Raw genomic sequence first — 19,690 nt, 5'->3', positions numbered from 1 at the left:
GGTGAGAAACAAGAAAATATTGTTCAGAGGGATTGAGGTATCCTTGTAAACAAAATGCAGCAAGTTAAAATAAGCATTTAGAAAGTAAATATAATAACATTCTTTGCATGAAGCAGGGAGTATAGTCTTACAGCAACAGTAAGGGGCTTCAGTGATTTTACACAGTGGTTAGGGTCCTTAAAAAAAAACTTGCTTTGGAGGTGGCACAACAATAGTTCCCTAACTTGACTCCTGGGATGAGAGAGCTGACGCACAAGGAGAAAGTGAGTGGGATGGGCCAATATTCTTTGGACTTCAGAAGATTCATTGAAACCAATAAGATTCTGGAAGTTTGATTGGCTAGATCTTGGAAAGCTCCTTTCCCCAACAAGTAAACCTAGAACCAAGAATCAGGATAAAGACACAGCTGAAATGAGCAGTGTTATAAAACTTCAGAATACTCTATCGCAGAAGGTTGTGGGTGTTGTGTCATTAATGACCAATTTTTAGGTTCTAAGGGAATTAAGGATATGGGGATAGAGAAAAATGCATAATCGTAGTTGAGGATCACATTCTTATTGAATGTTAAAGCAAAGAAAGATGATCTTTTCGCCCATTCCTGCTCCAATGTCTTATGTTCTTACATTGACTGCAAGTGGCTAATGGATGCTGCACGAGCATGGTGTATGTTCTGCCTTCTCATTCCTCTCCTAATAAGTGATATACAAATGTTAAGTGTATTCTCCTTTGGTCAACTCCGCTGAGAACAGCAACTTACCCTGTGCGATTGAACCCAACCATGGAGGGAAGTATACTTTTTGAATTGCACTCCCTCAATGGGCTCATTTTGCTGTCGGCTTAGGTCGGAACAAGAATCATTTAACTATCAATCAGTCTATTTGAGTAGCTAAGGTTGACATAATTAGATCACAAGGACAACACAACCATCTTATAAACAGAACTTACATTGAAACTGTTTGACTCGCAGTCCTTGGCTAAAAGATAGGAACATGTTCCATTAAGGTCATAGAACAACCCATCAAAGGTCACGTAATGGGACTCTCCAAACACAGTACAGGAAGAACTCTCTGCAGGCAGACAGCAATATAATATAAAATTCAAGAATATTGATGAAAAGGGAGTGTTTATACTTATACCTATCACTTTAACACTTCTTCTGAACACACCAGAACCTTTCCAATCCAACTAATTATTGTTTTTGAAGTCCAGTCATTGCAAGTACGCAGGCCACTGATCTACATATAATAACTCCCAACAGCGATTGAGATAAAGGACCAATGAATGCACTGAGGTAAAAGAAACTTTAGGGCTAAATTAATGTATGTTACTGTTGATAAAGCGTCGGCCATTGGAGCACAAACAGAGAAATTGCTGGAGTGTTCCCTGTAGCCCCCAGTCCTTGTTTGCAGCTTTCATCCCCACTGAATTAAATTCTTATGGTGACAGCAAAAAATAATTCCCCTTATTAACCCCTATCCTGAAGATGTTGCTACTTTATTGATAAATGAGGCATCAGCAGCCCTTGAAAAGTGACTATTCTCTATGAGGGAGCTCAAGTTGTGACTGCATAACTCACCAGTGGAATATCTGAACCTTTATTGAAAGAACAGAACTATGTAGCATTTCAGTAAGCCCCCAGTTAGTCATTTCTCAGTTAAGTTCTTGATGATTAAGCTTTCTTTTAATTTGAAATATGTACAGGGAACTCTCCAGCTTCTCCAGTATGAGGCCATTAATTGAGTAGGATGCTGAATTTGTTTAATAAATGGATTTTCCTTGCTGGTACTCATTTCCAAGAGGGATATTTAACTGCTTTTATGCAAAGGATATATATCTTGAAATCTTGACCATTGTCATAAACACTAGACATGAGCCAATATCTGAACCTGCATCTTTAAGCACCAGATAAATGAATCATAGAATTTGTTGCAGCACCAAAAGTGATCAGTCAATCAATTTGATGCTGGCACATAGTACAGTAATCCAGTCAGCAGCATTCTCTCTGCCCTTTCCCCATGCCAAAGTACTTTCACCCCAAGTTTCCACCCAGTTAAAAAATCTGATTAAATCTGTTTCCATCAACAATGCAGGCAGCAAGTTAAAGGTCATGGCCACACTTTGCATTAAGAGACTTGTCTCACATTCTTCCCACCCCAACCCTGTCTTTTTTTTCTGTCACTTTAAACCCGTATTGCCTGGTCCTTGAACTATCTACCAATGAAGAATAGCTTCTCTCCATTTACCTATCTTTACCTGTCATGCTTCTGTATACCTCTGGCAAGTAATCTCTCAGTTCTTTGTAGCTCCAAAGAAATCAGCTTCTCCAGGGCCTCAAGTCTGCTCTGCTGTTCAGTAAGATTATTACTGATCTGACCATTGGCCTCCATTTTCTATATTTTGCCTTATTATCATTACCTTTATGAAGCTCAGTATCCTATATGCTTTACCAATAGTACCCTCAACATGTCCTGCCACTTTTAAAGATCTATGCACATTTATACCCAGATCCCTCTTTTCCTGCTTTAGAACTGTTGTTCTGTAGAGCCTACTTGGCATCTCTTCATTCTATCTCCCAAAATATGAATTCACATTAAATTTCCTTCACCAATTTTCTACCCATTTGCCAGCCCATGTCCTCTTACAGTCTATAAGAACCAGGCCAAACATCCAGAAGCACCCAATTACAGTGAGAAGAGTACTCTTACTGGTTCAGAATGTGGAAGCATTAGTTTATTTTATTGACGTTGACTTACGTGGTTTGATTTGTATACAGGTCATGCAGCACTCTCCATCAGGCAGGGTCAAGATGTACTGTGGCGGGCAGGAGATGGGAGGAGAACAGGGCTTGGTTTGACATTCCACAGTTCCATTGTTACAATGACAGAGATCACACCCATGAAGCCACTGGGTTTGAGCCTGCCTCAAACAGAGCAGAAAGAGTGCATCACTGTGCTACCTAAGTGTAATAACACACCAGTAGCTCCACACAAAGGGCCTAACAAACAGTAAAAGAATTCAGAACCCATGAAGATAGGGGATCACACAACCAGGATCCTTGTTTGAGTTTTCTTCAGGCTGCCTGCCTCATCTCTCTTTCTCATTTGTTGCTGACTGTTGCTGACAGGTACAATAATATCATTTTAGTAGTACTTGGATAGGTACATGGAGGGCAGGGCTCAGAGGGATATGGGCTGAATGCAGGAAATTGGGACTAGCTGGGTGGGCACCGTGGTCAGCATGGACTTGTTGGGCTGAAGGGCCTGTATCTGTGTTGTATTGCTTTATGACTCTACGGATAGGTTAGAGACAGATTAGTGACCAGTATTTGGTACAAGCTCACAGACTCCTTCAACTCCTTGACTAGATGTCCTCCCTCCCTGCTTTATTTGAGGACTATTTCCTTTACCCGGCTTCTCTGTTTCCATTGTCTTCGTTCTGACAATGTCACCTTCCATTCCAGAGCTGATGGGTTTGCCTTTTCCATCAACCTAGGTTTCACCTCCACTGCGTTTGTTCCATTTCCCACATCTGTTCTCACCCCATCTCCTCCCACCCAGAAGAAGAATTGGATTCCCTTTGTTCTCACCCTTCCCATTCAATGGATCATCCTCCCCTCCACTCTAAAGGGATAGTTCTCTTCCCAATGTTATGGTTCACTCTTCCATCTCTATCAATTCCCACCCTTTTCTCTTATATCACCTTTCCATGTCACATACGCTATTTTACCACCTCCCTTTCCACCATCCTGGGAACCAAATACTCCTTCCAGGTTAAACAGCAATTTATTGCAATATTACCAATTTGGTATACTGCATTTGGTGCTCATCATGTAATCTCTGCTACATTTGGGAAACCAAACGGAGATTAGGTGACTACTTTGCACAGCACCTCCCTTTGATCTGCAAAGGTGGCCTTCAGTTTACCCATCGGCTTAATTTTCCATTCCACTCCAACTGCTTCCTTTGGCCTACTGTACTGCTCCAAAGAAACGCAGAATAAGTTTGAGGGTAGGCATCTCATCTTCCAACCAGGCACCTAGAGCCTGCAGGACTCAACAATGAATTCAACCATTTCAAATAATAAGTCATTCTAGCTTTGTACCTCACATTTCCAGCATTTTCTCTCCTCTTCTTGGGTATTTCAGATTTCTTTCATTTCATATTTACATCTCCCACAGACATTAGACTTCACCACCCTCTTTCATCTGGCACAACCATCACTTGTGTCATTCAATCTCTCCCAGTCCCCACCCTATATCATAACTCCACTTTATCTCCCTACCCCTCTCCTCTGCAATTTTTAACTTGTTTTATTTCCAAATTTTCACAGTTTTCATGAACTGGGAAACAAGGTCATTAGCAAATGCTAATTCTATTTTTCCTCCATAGATGCTGCCTGATCTGATAAGTATTTCCAGCAATATGTTTATTATTTAAAATTTTCAAAACTTTCAGCATTTTACATTTCATATAACTGATAAAGGTGTATTTGTGGTACACTCTAGTGTCTAACCCATACTTATGGGGAAATACTTGATGGGCTTAATGGAAGGTCTTTACTTTTACTTAACCTGCACTGCAGATTATTGAGATGCTCTTTAATTGTATAGAGAATTTATCCTGTTCAGATTTGTACCATTGATAAATGGAGAATAATTAGACTGTGCAGAAGGTTTTAATTACAACTGGACTACAGATAACTATGGTTTTGAACTACATAAAGATACCTCATTCTGTACTGAAACTCTACAGCAGGCAATGTGTGGATTAATAGGGTTGTTTGTGTGTGGGATGAGATGGGGTCGGCCCCACATCTCTGTACTTGATCTGTGGTAAAATTGTGAAACGATCCTTTTATTCTTGCAGACACAGTTGAAAGAATATTATTCTGTCCCCGAGAGTAGAGAATCCCTTCCTGTAAATGTGAGGAAATCTTTTTCCACAAGCCTTGCGGCTGATGTGCACATCTGGCTCGGAGCAAAAAAACTGAATCAATTTGCAGATTTTGTTCCATTGAAAGCAATGAGCTGCCACATGCTTCCATTAATTTCCCATGACGCATAGACTAGCTGATTCCTCCTAGAGACAGCATTCTGAGAGCTGTCACTCAAACTCAACCAGAAACCCTCTTCAGGTGTGAGGCAGCCAAGCAGTTTAAGGGACAGAAAGCAACCTGGGCTTCTGGTCAGCTTCAAAGTCCCATGGCAAGAGAGGAGGTGGGATTGAAATGGAGAGAAAGGGCGTCAGTACAGAATATTCCCTCACTACAGCCAGGATCCAGGATGATTATCACAACGTGTGCAATTCTGGTCACCCAATTCTCGTGGAAGGATGTGGAGGCTTTAGAAAGGGTAGAGAAAAGGTTTAGCAGGATACTGCCGGGATTAAAGGGTATGAGCTATCAGGAGAGGTTGGACAAATTTGGGTTGTTTTCTCTGGAGCCTCAGAGGCTGAGGGGAAACTTGACAGAAGTTCATAAAATTATGAGGCATAGATAAGGCAGACAGTCAGAATCTTTATCCCAGGGTAGAAATGTCAATACTAGAGGACATGAATTCAAGGCGAGAGGTGGAAAGCTTAAGGGAGATGTGCAAGGCAAGTTTTTTTTTACACAGAGAGTGATAGGTGCCTGGAACAGGCTGCCAGGGTTAGTAGTGGAAGCAGATATGATAGTGGCATAAAGAGGCTTTTAGATAGACACTAGAATATGCAGGGAATGGATGGATATGGATCATGTGGAGGCAGAAGAGATTTAGTTGAAGTTGGCATTGTGTTTGGCACAGATATTGTGGGCTAAAGAGCCTGTTCCTGTGCTCTACTGTTTTATGTTTTATGTTCCTAGGGGATAACGGTATCTTTATCAGGCCCAACCTAATGAAAGGTGAAACTGGCTAGAGGGACTCAATATCCATCTCCTAAGTTCACATGACAAGGAGAGAATTCTCACCAAGTACCTCGCCCACTTCTGTCACTCGGTAATAGTCATCACTGCTGGCATTTTCTATGTGAACTTGCTGGCTCCTTACCACACTGAATGTGGGAGATAGTTCGGAAAGTCATTTTTCCCCAAATCTCTCAGGAAAGGCCACCCAACCTCACCTCATGTACTTGATCCTGGTGCACACACCAGTGGGAATCAACACAGACTGGGCAACACTGGCCGTCGGGAGTCTTCTGCTGCATTAAATCACACAGCAAGGGTGAGCACTGTTCCTTCTGTGACTTGCACAGAATTGTGCTTTGCTGTAGGTATAAAACACAGCAATTGTTGAAACAATAATCGTTTTTATCACACATGTTTAATTAAAACTGAAGTACTCAACAGTCAGTCAATTATCCTAATCCGCATCACAATGCAAAGGAACTTACACTGTTGCTGCAGTGCCTCTTGCTGCCTTTAGGTGGGACTGTAACATTAGAAACACCCCATCCTCCAACTGCTGTCTTTCCAGTTGCTCAGATGTTGACAATTTCCAGTAACTTGGTTCCTTTTTCTCTTCCATTTTCAGTATCCGTGGCATTTTACTGCTTGGTGTTCCTGATTCTCAGCTTGCTCATTATTTACTTTAGTCCACCTGCAGCTGAAACTTTCGACTTGCACTCCCTCAGTTCCTGATTCAAATATTCCATTGTTCTTTTACGTAAGTCTCTTAACCTAAACTTTCCATATGCCTCTGGTCCTTTAAAATTATTCCACTCATCCTTTCTTGGTGATCTGCACTGATACCCCAAATTTTAAACATCCGTGTGTTTAAATCCTTTCATGTGTTTCCCCTCCATATTTCAATAACTTCCATCAGTCCTACAACTCCACTGCCCTCAGAAGTCTCTTCAGACGTGTTCCCTGCCTCCCTTGATGTTACCATACGCCTCTAATGGTCTTCACTGCATGCTCTGGCACTCCCTTCCCAAATCTCTCTCCATGTCTATCTTCTCTTTTCAGCCTTCACTGAGCCAAAGTTTGGTTATGCCTCTCGCTTCAACATTCAACATGACTCTTGAAATGCTGGGACATGTTTTCAGAGCTTATTTGTTATATAAATCAACCAGTTGTGCCAGATGGTGCTGAACCATAGGTTATCTAGCTCTAATCTCAAGCCTGTGCTGAGTTATTTGTTACTAACCATCCACTTTCTGCATTGACAAAAGCTCTCAAGACCAGTCCACACTATTCAGAAAAGCAGGCGAGGTGCCTCAGGCTTTACTGGCCTTTGCAAGCTCAGAGTCCAATTTAGCATCTTTCTCAAAGTCCAACTCTCATTGATTCCCTTAATTGATGCAACCAGAAAAACTCTTGTGTCAGAGTGCAGAGATTAATTTAAGCCTTCCTTCAGCATACTAATCACTGAATTCATCAGAAGCAGTTCTTTGTGCAATTAATTAAAAATCCTCATTTAACCCTTTCTGTAACAATGGTTCCCATTTCAGAACTTGTTTCATTTGCCATGCTTATTGGCCAGCAAGATCACATTGTTGGAGTGGGCAGTGATGTTTGTTGTGAAAAGTTGAGGAATGCTCCCCAGAAGGATTGATTGTTAGTGTGGGGTAAGAGATCCTTTCCAGAGATGTTTTAAAAATGTTAGGGTCGTGCTGGATACACACGATGTTTATGAAGACTTTACCCCATCCCCCCCCACCCTTACTTTCATTAATTACCTAGGTCTGTCATTTGCTTTGGACTCTCCATCCTTGCACCTTCCAGAGGCCTGAATAGAGTTACACACAATCTTCTGTGTGTGGCATGTTCTGGATAAGATTGATCACTATAGTGCAGTTGCCAACAAGCTGCATTTCCATGGACCTTACCTCAGCTGATTCAACCACTTCACCAATTCTTCACTAACCCTCCCCCTGTCCCCAACATTTGCTTGATTCATGCAGCGACCAGCTGATCTCGTGTCACGTGACCTTTCTCCATAATTCACAAATGACAAACAGAGGTCATTTCACTCAGCCCATCCCAAACATCACACAGAGTTGAAAATTCTGTGGGTTAAATATTTAAACAGCAATCAGTCTCATCTAGTATATACAAGGGAAACTGATCCCCTAAATGCTAAAAAAAAATCTTGGAACATAGTGTATTAAGGAAGAAGCAATGCCCTTGTGGAAAGTTTTATTCAAGATCCTACTTGCAGTTATATATTGCTTACTGAAGTTTCAGTTTTCTGAAGCTTACTGTCAGTTTTTTTTTTGAGTAACCAGCATGCCAGTCTCGTCAGAGATTCACTGGACAGCCTGTATGGAGACCTTGGGGAGGACAGAACTAAGCTTGGCAATCACCATCAGACAACCCATCAGCAGTTGCTGCTTGGGCTGAAGCAGGAAGAATTGACTGTTGGCTGAGGTGGCTGAGGTCAGATAGATGCAACAACATTGCCCAAGAAGATAGGTACTTAAAGAACAGGGATCCATGCTGCTCAAAATCCTGTGCTATTGTACACTCCCTTGGGTCAAGCAGCTTGTAAAACTGCAACTTGTCACTGTGTCCTGGACAAGAAACCTTAGAGAACAAATCATTAGGTTGTACTCTGTTGCAATAGTCAATATTTTGTACGTAACCTGGAATTTCAATTTCCCCAAAACCTGTTGGGGATATCATTGTCTGCTTTTCTAATTTAGGTCTGTTATTGTTTCCAATTATAAATATGCTTTTGGAAAGCGGATGATGACATTCTGATTGTTGACAGCTGTTTCCTGCTGGTCAAGAATGATCATATCTATATCCCACATCTCCTGCACTGCCTTGCAATGGAGAAGGCAATGGACACTATTGCGAGAAAGGTAAGAATCACTGAAAAGCCAAGTGTACAATGTGCTTCATCACAACTTTACATTACCCCAAAGTGTTTTGGAATCAATAAATAAATTTGAAATCTACACACCGTTATTTTGCAGGCAAATATGGCAGCCCACAAGAGAAATTCTTCCCTTCTGCCCAAACAGAGCACACTAAATTACTCTTTAAGTATGCAAATTCCAAATGTACTTTCAACCATGTTACTAACCAAACACAGGCATTTAGCACAGGGATCTTCTCTGGGAACACTCTGTCCATGGCTGAACACAACTCCATCTTCATCCAGACAACCTAAAACAAACAGAAATACAGAAAATTAAATCATGCAATTTCTAAAGCACTACCTACCACATTACATTAAGGAATAGACAGACACCAAGGACAGAGTGCCAAGGAGGAGATGATTTGGTATGCGTGGTATTGTTCGAAGACACAATTCAGTGGACATGGCACGAAAAGTACGGGCTATGGTGCAAACGCAATTCTGAGAAGGAATACAAATATTACAATCTCAGAGAGTGCTAGTACCCATGAAGAACAGATTCATTCTGACATCAGCTTTATCTCTGAATCATCAGCTGATTCACATATCCATGCATCCTTTTGCCACTTTCTGTAACTTCAAGGCAACTGTATGTCTGACATTTGACACACAATGTTACACCAGGATGAAATTCCACCCACATTTCAAGCAGAAGACAGTAAAAGAGATGACAGCTTTGCAATCACCTCCAACTCCATTCTGCCTACTGCATTTGTGTTCAGTCACTCAGGTCCTCATTGACCATTCATTGCTTGATCTGGAATCTCTCCTTTTGTGCTCTGTTCATGCACTTACTTAAGCCTTCCTGGACAATCTCATCTTTGATTTTCTCAGAGTCGGCTGAAGTGGCTTTGAATGTCGCTGGTGGAGGAAGCACAACTTGCAATGTGGAGATCCCCCAGGGTGCACCATCTGAACTAGTATCCACTTCCATGGCCATTGGTTGTTTCGTTGTGATAATCCTTTGACCCTTAGGTGAAGTATTTAATTCCTGTCCTAGCTTCCTCTTGAGGCTCCAGGGCACAATTTGATTCAGATTGTACTTTTTAGACATTGTGCTACTTAAAGGAGACAAGGATATCAACCCAACTTCTGTGTCAGAGGTGGGTGGTTGAGCTGTTGCCCTCCGAGGACTTTGATAGGATTCTGTTGGTGCTGGTATCTCAGGGAGAGTGTTGTCTGTGATTGGAGGATGCAATCCTGACCTCTCAGTGGGAGGTGAAGCCATAGACACTGGAAAAACAAAAGGAAAATTTAATTAATAATACTAGGCCAAGAATTAACCAATGATTACTGGCATAAATAGAATAACGTCAGATGAAGTTCACTTAGCCCAACAAGTTAATTCTACCGAATGATTTCAGCTCTCACAGTATCTTACTGACTTTTGAATGATTGAAATACTTGTCTCTACGATCCACAGAAAAGAAAAAAAACCTAATGAATTATTAAGTATCCCATTCCTCAGTCTTGAAGTTCTGGCTTAAACTCAGGCTAGTAATTTCCCCAGAGATACTCCTGCTTCTGTAGAATAATCTTACTGGAAAGCCTCTGAAAACTTTCATTACCCAAATAACAAACTTCCAGCTGCACTTTACTGTCACCTCACTGTCAGAGGTAGGACAGCTATGAGGGACTTCTCAATCTATAACCCTTTATCCAACCATCCTGATACCCGGTATTTTGGTGTCTGATTCCACTTTGAATTTCAGATGTCCTTGTAAAGTTACATCCCATCCAAAGCTCAAGAATTAATTATGCAGTAGAATATAAACAGATTTTTGGCATGTGTAACTTGACCTATTTAAGTTCCACTGACTAAGTTCTGTCAGAGAAGATAACGGTTTTCAAAGCCAGTTCACACACATCTCCAGTGACAATGGTACTTACAATCAGGGCATACGGGGCAGCATGTGCCAGGGACATGACGCAGAGGCCGTTCACACTCTAGTTCTGTGCAGCTGTCACCTTTCCAGTCACACTCCACATTGCCTTTCTGAGGAGACGAAGGAAGGTTATTACAAAACTACCTCAATACAAATTGAGCACTCCAAATCAGAAAAACAGCAGATTTAGAATCAATATTTCAAGTAAATGGCAGACAAATTTCTGGACCATATATGCATTTTCAGAAGGATTTTCTGTTTAATTTGCTGGATTTTAAGCCAAATCTATTCATCTCCAGATACATGGCAGCATCACTAATTCCAGAGCTACAGAGAGAGGCATCACATTGTGATGTAGTAGCTTAGTGATTAAGTTACTGGGCGAACATCCAGAGGCTTGAACTATTGACAAGAGGAGATACAAAGTGCTGAATAGTGATTCAGAGGATCCAGAAGTGTTATTTATACTCAACAGTGATCTGTGTGCCACCAATTTACCTGCTGATTTTGAATTCCAAAACTGGGAAGCTTAATTTAAAGTAATTACAAAAATAATAAAGCACTAGCGTCAATGGCAGTACTCATGAAACCGCCAGACAGCACTAAAAGTTCACTTGGTTCACATCTATCCTTCAAAGAAAAAAGATGCTCCATTCTTATTCTATCCTGCTTCAGACTCTGGGCCCATGAATGTGGGAGATCAAGACTGCACTCTGAAATGGCCAAGGAAGCCACTTGAGGGCAATTACAGGTGGACAACAAATCCTAGTCTTATTAGCAGTGCCCATCTGTTAATGGAGAAATTTTAAAAAATACTTCCTTCTGTGAAAATTATTAAGTTTGCATCTTTGAGAATTGATGTGTCAGGTTGTCTGTTCAATTTAGATTAGTGACTACTGCCACAATGCATGAAAACACTGACATCATGGCAGTCCATTGATCATCACTCCAGAGCATTTATTAAAACCAAGGAAGTATTATTTTCTGTCATAGTGCACTGTGGCTGTGGATCACCTAAAATATACCCTTAAAACTTTGACTGATAAAGAACATATTAATACTTTCTCGAGTATTTTGTCTTGCCAACTTCGAATTAACTCTACAAATATTACTTCTTGAAAACAAAATTTACCTTCAGAACAACCTCTGAGCCTTAACAACAAAAATTCTTTCAATATAATATGAATGAAGGGTTAAATCCAGAATGAATTTGAACACTGCTGCGAACAATTACAAATAGAAATAATGATCTGATTTTTCTGGCTATCAGCAGGATAATGGATAATTCCAGAAGCAGAGATCTGGCTATAATTATGTCCGCTTGAACGCCCTGCCTCCCAGTTTGATCTGAAAATGTTCTCTGATTTTTATTTAGCTTCTTAAATTTGAGCCTTCTCCCTTTTGTTAATGACCTTCCTCTTGCTTGCATATTGCCTTTGAGAACATTTGCCATACACGTGGAACACAGATGATAGGCTCCCTCATGTACACAAAGATGGAAGCAGCTCCATTGTGAGAAGTGCTCCAGCAGTCTGGTCTTAGCCTTAAACAGCTGAGAGGCTCAGGACAAAGTCAGACCTGTGCAACCTAAGAGCTTTTTTAAAACTACTTTACAGCCTCAAATGGTGAGATTGTTGCAAGTTATGTTGCAGTCATATGTTGGTTATGATGGAAAGATTAAGTCACTTGGGATCCACAGTGAGTTGGTAAATTGGATACAAAACTGGCTTGGTTATAAAAGGCAGAGGGTAGTGGTGGAGGAATGTTCCTCTAATGGAAGGTCTGTGACCAGTGGTGTTCTGCAAAGGTCAATGCTGGGACCCCTTTTGTTTGTGATATATACAAATGATCTGGATGAACATGTAGATGGGCTGATTAGTAAGTTTGCAAAGAATTGGTGGAATTGTGCATAGCGATGAAGGTTGTTAAAGAATAAAGCAAGGTATAGATCAGTAGGAAAGTTGGGTGGAGAAATGGCAGATGGAGTTTAATCCAGACAAATCTGAGGTGTTCTATTTTGGGAGGTAATGCAAGAGGAAAGTATACAGTAAATGGCAGGACCCTTTGGAGTATTGATGTTCAGAGGGATCTTGGGGTGCAAATCCACAGCTCCCTGAAAGTGGCAACACAAGAAGATAAAGAAGGCATAAGACATGCTTGCCTTCATTGGTCAGGGTGTTGAGTTTTGAAGTTGGCAAGTCAGGTTGCAGTTGAATTAAACTTTGGTTAAGCCACATTTGGAGTATTCTGTGCAGTTCTGGTCACCACACTATAGGAAGGAAGGATGTGGAGACTTTGGACGGGGCAGAAGAGGTTCACCAGGATGTTGCTGGATTGAAGAATATTAGCACTAAGGAGAGGATGGACAAATTTGTATTGTTTTCTCTGGAGCACTGGAGGCTGAGGGGTGACCAGATGTAAGTATATAAGATTATGAGAGGCATAGATAGGGTAGATAATGAGAGTCTTTTTCTCAGGGGTGGAAACGTAAAACACTGGAGGGCATAGCTTTATGGCGAGAGGGAGAAAGTTCAAAGGAGACTAGCGAAGCAAGTTTTTCTTTACACAGGGAGTGGCAAGTGCCTGGAACATGCTGTCAGGAAAGGTGATAGAAGCAGATACGATAGTAATATTTAAGAGGAATTTAGACAGGCACATGAACAAGCAGGAAATAAAGGGATACAGATGATGTATAGGCAAGAAGGATTAGTTAGACTGGCAACGTGTTCAGCACAGACATGGTGGGCCAAAGGGCCTGTTCATCTGCTGTACTGTTCTATGTTCTACGGAAAGCTAAAATAAAACCAGAAAATGCTGGAAATACCCAGCAAGTCAGGCAGTATCTGAGAAAATAACTAGTCTCACATATAACTTCAGCATGCACGGCTACCTTGTGAAAGAATGCAAGAAACCTTGGAATGAAAGAGTTGCCACATCAAATCCACAGATCCTGTACAATTTAGTCTACCACAACTATTTAAACCCTTCAGAAACAACCCTGTGTAAATAGACATTTTAAAGCTGAAAACAAAACTAAAAGCATTTAATCCACTTAATTAGTATTATCTCCATGACTAATCCCACTGATCCAGCTATTTTATTTATCTTGAGTTAATTATTTCAGCCGCAATTGTTTTGCACAGAACGCTTACAGCGCAGGAGTCCTTTTGGCCCATCAAGTCCATTTTGGCTCTATGTAAGAGCAATCCAGCTTCCCAGTTCTCTGGAGACACAAGATATCAGAGATGTTTGTTGTTCTTAGTCTCTCCTTGTTCATTTTTTTTCTTTTTTGTTACCTAACCAGTTCCCTCCTGAATGTCACAATTAATTCCAACTACAACTGCATAGAAAAGTTTTTCCTCATTATTATGGCTCTTCTGCCAATTACCTTCATTCTAAGTACTTTGGTTCTTGACCCTTCCACCTATGGGAACAGCATCTTTCTGTACCAATCCATATATAGCCTTCATGATTCTAAAAGTCACAAGCATTATCTATCTGCATAGCTGAAGTTTCTCATCCCTGGAAACATTGTAGTAAATCCTCTTATACCTTTTCGATGATGTGGCTCCCAGAAATGTGTTCCAGTTGCGTCTGATCCTTGGTTTTATAGAGATTCATCAGAATTTCTTTGCTCTTATATTCTATACCTCTGTTGATAAGGCTCGGGATCCCATGTGATTTTTAACTACTTTTTTCAATTTGCCCTCTGTTTATATATCACTTTCAGGATGGTGCCCTCCAGTTTATATTGCCTCTCCTTATTCCCACCAAAACGTAAAAATTCACATTTTCCTGTGTTAAATTTCATTGGCGAACTATTTTTCCAGTGAGTTTGTCTGAGAGCTTCGATAGAAAGTGTTCCTCCTATTGCTTACCAGTACTTAAAATTACTTACTTTTAAACAGCACCTTAATATTTTTCCCTTGCAGAGAGAAACATCAATTCACCTACCATACAAAGACAGACGACACAAGGGTCTGCAGCCGAGATATAATAACCTCCATCTTCCAGAATCTGACCATCGTACAGACACACTATGGAAAATGTGTAAACACATAGGTTAGAAAATACAGTAACTACCAATCATATGCTACTTAATAAAAAACTTTAAAAAACTGAAATACAAACTGTACACCAGATTATAGCATGCTCAAGCATCAGTTGCACACTGATTAAAATACACTTAGACAGTAACACACCAGATTAAAAAATGATCAGCCAGTCAAAAACATCACCAACAACAGTAAGTTGTACTTAACTAGCACATTTTAGCAAAATGTAGCTGCACACCAACATTATCAAACAAACTCTGACATGGAGCTATTAGAAGAGACAATTGTGCAGATGATCAAAAGCTCGGTTGTTGGAGCAAGTTTTTAAGAAATGTCTTAAAGGGGAAAGAGAAAGAAGTTGTGAGGTTTTGTGGGTTGGAGGCAGTTGGTGGTGGTGGTGGTGGGGGCAGGAGGGGAGGGGAAGTACAGAGACAAGGACCTTGAAAACTCAAAACATGGCTGGTAGTGGGAGACAAGTAACTTTGGAGATGTTCAACTCACCAGAATTAGACAAGTGCAGGGCTATAGGAGTTTACATAGGTACAAGGGGGCAGATCTGGAGATGTGCTGAAATAGGAGTCTTGCTTAAACATCAGTCCACATCATGTTTAAATACAACAGGCTCTGCAGCAGATCATTAACATTCAACGATTCTAATTTGTGGACTGTCAGCCGACATTTGCTCTGAGGAGATCATTTTAATATCAGTGTTCATTAACTTCATGGAGCAATATGCCTGTCTGAAATGGGAGGCCATAAATTAAGAGTGATGGATCTTGGCCAGCCTCAAAACAATCTACTGGCTTTCAGATAGGCCATTAAGGAAGGTTCAGGGTGGCAAAGAGAGTAGGTTACAAATGCAAAGGAAAGCTCATGGATGGAGTGGCCTGAATTTTCTGTTAAGGCTCCAAAGACCTGTTGATCCTGCAGCAGCTCTTTAAACCTATGTTTCACACATCCATATAAGTCAATGTTTCTAGTTCATCAGCTTTCGTTCAGTGAAACATGTACATCAGATGCTCTGCTTAGTAGATTGTTACAATAGATTTGACCTTCTATGGTTACTTTTTGACTTAATGTTTATTCACAAGGATCCTGAGTATTTCAATTGCGTAAGAAAACAAGGGTCTTAATAAGGCCACAGGTTTGTTAAAGAAAAGTAAATGTAAACGAACACAGGATGAGGATTGTAACTCCAGTTCCACCCACTTTTAACCAGGTGGTGAGAATAATAATTTCTGGCGCAGGTTTGTGCTCAATCCCGAAGACAGGCTGATCTCACCAGCAGTTGGCATGTCACATTCTCAATCCATGTCTCAATACCAACAATAAGTAATTGCCATCTTGGAAATTCTAGGAATGAAGATCTTACTTTAACTAGTCAATCATAAAATGGACGAAGTATTTATATCAAGATTCCCAAAAGTTAAAGTTCAAATTAGTCACCGAACTCACTCAGATTTATAAAGAATCAATACCAAAACATTAATTCTGATCATTATGTTTCTGCACTGTATGATGTACAATACCACAGTAGAGTTAATCATTTTATCAACACAGCTCTCCCATGCACTGAGCTGGCAATAGCAGCAGAGGGAGATGATGAATGTCTGTAAATAAAGTTGACAATGAAACAAAAATTCAAACAGCCTTCAACAAACCCATGCACTTCACACTATCTTGAATACACAAGTCCTCCCATCCCTGCTTCCAGCAAGGGTTCTATTCCACTCTCCCAGTTTCTCTGTGTCTGTTATATCTGATCACACCATCTTCCACAACAGTGCTCCCAAGATGTCTTCCTTTCTCCTTAACCATGGTTTCCCCTCCACCACTGATGACAAGACCATCAAATGTATCGGTCCCATTTCGTGAACTTCTGTTTTCACCACTCAATTTTCACCCTACCAGCCTCCACATTCAATGGATCATCATTCAGAATTTCTACCATTTTCATCATGATGCCGCCACCAGACACATCTTCCTCTGCCTATTCAGCAATTAAAGGAACCATCGCTTTTGAGACTCTGGTTCACTCTTTCATCCCTACCAATACCCACTCACTTTTTCATGACATCTTCCTATACAACTTCAGGGAATGCAATGCCAGCCCTTTTGCATTCTCCCTTTCTACCACTCAGAGACTACATACAATTTCCAGGTGAAGCAGCAATTTGCTTGTAGAATCATAAAGTACTTCTTCCAACTCAGCACACTGCATTAAATATTCATTATGTAGTTTCTTTTGTATTGTGAAAACCAAATGCAGATCTGTGACTAGATTGCAGAACATCTCCATTCAGCCTATGAGAGTGAAACCAAGCTTCAAGTCACCCATTCTTTTTATTATTGCGTCCCAATTCCATTCTGTCCTCATTGCCCCTTATACTATTCCAACAATGCTTAATACCAGCTTATGATTAAAGCTTTTGGAACTCAACAATGAATTCAACAATATCAAATAATCAGCCATTCGAACCTTGTCTCTGACATATCCAGCACTTGGAAGATTTTTTTTACTGCTCTCCTTTCCTAATATTTCATATTCCATTCATCACCTCCTATTTACGTCCCCCCAGGCATGTCTTCTGTTATTCACTGGTCTTTACCACCCGGTTCCAGTTGGTTCCACCACCGTTTTGATCATTGAACCTCTCCTGTCCATCACCCTATCTCTGACTTGCCCTTTTGGTCACTCCACCCCTCCCCAAACCATTTTCTGCAATTTAATCATGTTATTATCTAAAGTTTATCCTAAAATATTAACTCTCCCTTCCCAAATGCTGCCAGATTTGCAAAATATTTCCAGCATTTTCTGTCTTTAGTTTTCACTGGCAGAAGGAAAACACATGGTGTTCATTACTACTGGCTTCCCAACTTGTGGATACAAGCGTTGTTTGATCTTACCTGAGCATGTCGGACAGCAGTCACCTGGGACAGAATGTGGGTGGTCACAGGAAGGGGGTTCACACTTCCGAACTTCACAGCTTACTTCTCCCAACTGTTCGAGATAGTCAAGCAGAAATTGAGCAGAGGGTGTTGGTGGAGGTGAGACAGGCAGAGCGAGCGCAGGTGAGACGAGCAGAGTGAGCATGAGAAAGAGAGAGAGAGAGTGCGAGAAAGGGCGACCAAGAGCAAGAGAAAGAGCAAAAGAGAGTAGGATAATGATAGGGAAATAGGATTGTAAAGAAAAGCAGAAACAAAAGCAGCTGAGTGACAGGGAACTGCCAGACACAGAAAGATGGGGGGAAAAAAATCACAAAGCAGCATTTCCAAGAAATCGTAAGAGATGGAAAATCAAGTTTTACGTCTGATATATATCCAAAAGCATTCCATTAGTTTTACTTCAAATAAGTACATTAAATGCAGATGTTAGTAATGAAACTTAAGCCAGCATTCACTAATAGGTTGTTAGGGACAAAATGCTGATTTGTGATGCATCTCCAGTTTAACATAAACATGAGTTACATGTTAATAATAAGACCTTCACTTTAGTCCATAAAGCACTCAGTTACAACACTGGTCAACTGCAGAATGAAGCAACTACATATCTAGTATCAGCATTCAGCCCTTTTCCTGTCACTGAGCTATTCTGCTTTACCTGATGCGCAGTCCCCACCTGTTCACTATGTGTCCTGGTCCATCCCACCCTCCACATCATCTTGGTGTTTTCCTGCAATAAACATCACTGCCTGCCCTTGATCTTGTCATGACAATTAGAGGACATCTTCTCAGAGTAGAACTCACTTGGCAGATGCAGTAGTGGCAGGGTCTGTGTTCAGGTTGAAATGTCTGGCCATTGGTGACCTTCCTCCCTTCATAGTTACAGTCTGAAAGGGAAAGAACACATGGATGTGGATGTGCCACAATAAAGACGAATCCAGTATCTACACACTTCATTGTCAGTCAGAAGTCCTTCCTTTCCAAGCAAAACCATTCAGTTACACACAGAGACTGAGGTATGCCATTCCACTATTACTGATACACCACTTAGCTTGAGAGCATTCCTCCAGCTGTTGTACGTATGCTGCACTGAAGATGGAGATGGATGAACTGCACTGAGACCGCCATCAAGCTTAGTGTTGTGTAAGAACAGGAGGCAATGAATTTCCCTTCATGCTCTTGTGGAAAGAATTCTGCATGCAATGCTGCTGAGAAACAGGAACAAAGGACAGTGTGATTGTGTGTAAATGACAGCAACCAGCTTTCTGAACACCACATATTGTTATTCTATATTCAGGAGAAAGTTAAGCTATTCCAAATACAAATTTAAGATACAACATTCAGAAACTCCAGACCCCATGGCACATCAAAGAGTTATGCCTGGAGTATAAGCTAGGCAGCGAGGAAAGAAGATGGTAGCCGGTGAAAAAAGAGCCTGGGCATAGAGGAGGCAAGAGGGAACAGATAGCAGTGAGAGGTTTAGGATGGAGCCGTGAGAGTGGAGGAGAAGGTAGGTGTGTGGGGTTGTGGGGGGGTGTTGGGGGTCAGGGCTGGAGTCGGATCACAAGAAGAGGCTGATAGCTTCCAGAGCAAGGGAGGAAGATCAAAAGTCAACTAACTTTCACTACCTTCTTGCACTGCCATTGATAATCCACAAGCTAGGCTACTTTGGGATGTGGTGCTGGATTACTTTTACTGTCTAGAATCCTTCATCAATTCTGTCATTTTACCAATCTTTGGTAATTTACTTCATCTGTGCCAGGACCAGTGGCATTTCACATGAAGTTTCTCTGAATGTGTCAACAGCAATCATAGTTGATACAGAATTATTCAGACTTCCGCAGAGTTGATAGAAATGGAAAGCTAACATATTTCAAGCTCAAGATGACCACATTACACATCTGGTTCATCCCAAGCAACTGGTAGAACACAGGCCTTTGATTTCAATCCACTGGGTTGCCAAT

At 41.0% G+C, this 19,690-nt stretch overlaps 1 protein-coding gene across 1 annotated transcript in view; it reads right to left on the bottom strand.

The window, feature by feature from the left end:
* Nucleotides 1-5,920: 5,920 nt before the first annotated feature.
* The window catches only part of LOC127577995 (von Willebrand factor C and EGF domain-containing protein-like), a 189,590-nt gene continuing 175,820 nt past the window's right edge, over nucleotides 5,921-19,690 (bottom strand). The window contains exons 23-30 of the mRNA XM_052029702.1: nucleotides 18,531-18,613; nucleotides 17,691-17,784; nucleotides 14,683-14,765; nucleotides 10,733-10,838; nucleotides 9,638-10,075; nucleotides 9,008-9,090; nucleotides 6,127-6,242; nucleotides 5,921-6,029 (exon numbers count right to left, since the gene is read on the bottom strand). Of these exons, the coding sequence (XP_051885662.1) occupies nucleotides 5,921-6,029; nucleotides 6,127-6,242; nucleotides 9,008-9,090; nucleotides 9,638-10,075; nucleotides 10,733-10,838; nucleotides 14,683-14,765; nucleotides 17,691-17,784; nucleotides 18,531-18,613 (1,112 nt within the window). The remainder of the gene's footprint in view (nucleotides 6,030-6,126; nucleotides 6,243-9,007; nucleotides 9,091-9,637; nucleotides 10,076-10,732; nucleotides 10,839-14,682; nucleotides 14,766-17,690; nucleotides 17,785-18,530; nucleotides 18,614-19,690) is intronic.

This window comes from Pristis pectinata, chromosome 14, assembly GCF_009764475.1.
Source record: "Pristis pectinata isolate sPriPec2 chromosome 14, sPriPec2.1.pri, whole genome shotgun sequence".
Classification (NCBI taxonomy): Eukaryota; Metazoa; Chordata; class Chondrichthyes; order Rhinopristiformes; family Pristidae; genus Pristis; species Pristis pectinata.
Note: the sequence above shows the minus strand (reverse complement) of the source record. Positions and strands in the feature narration are given on the sequence as shown.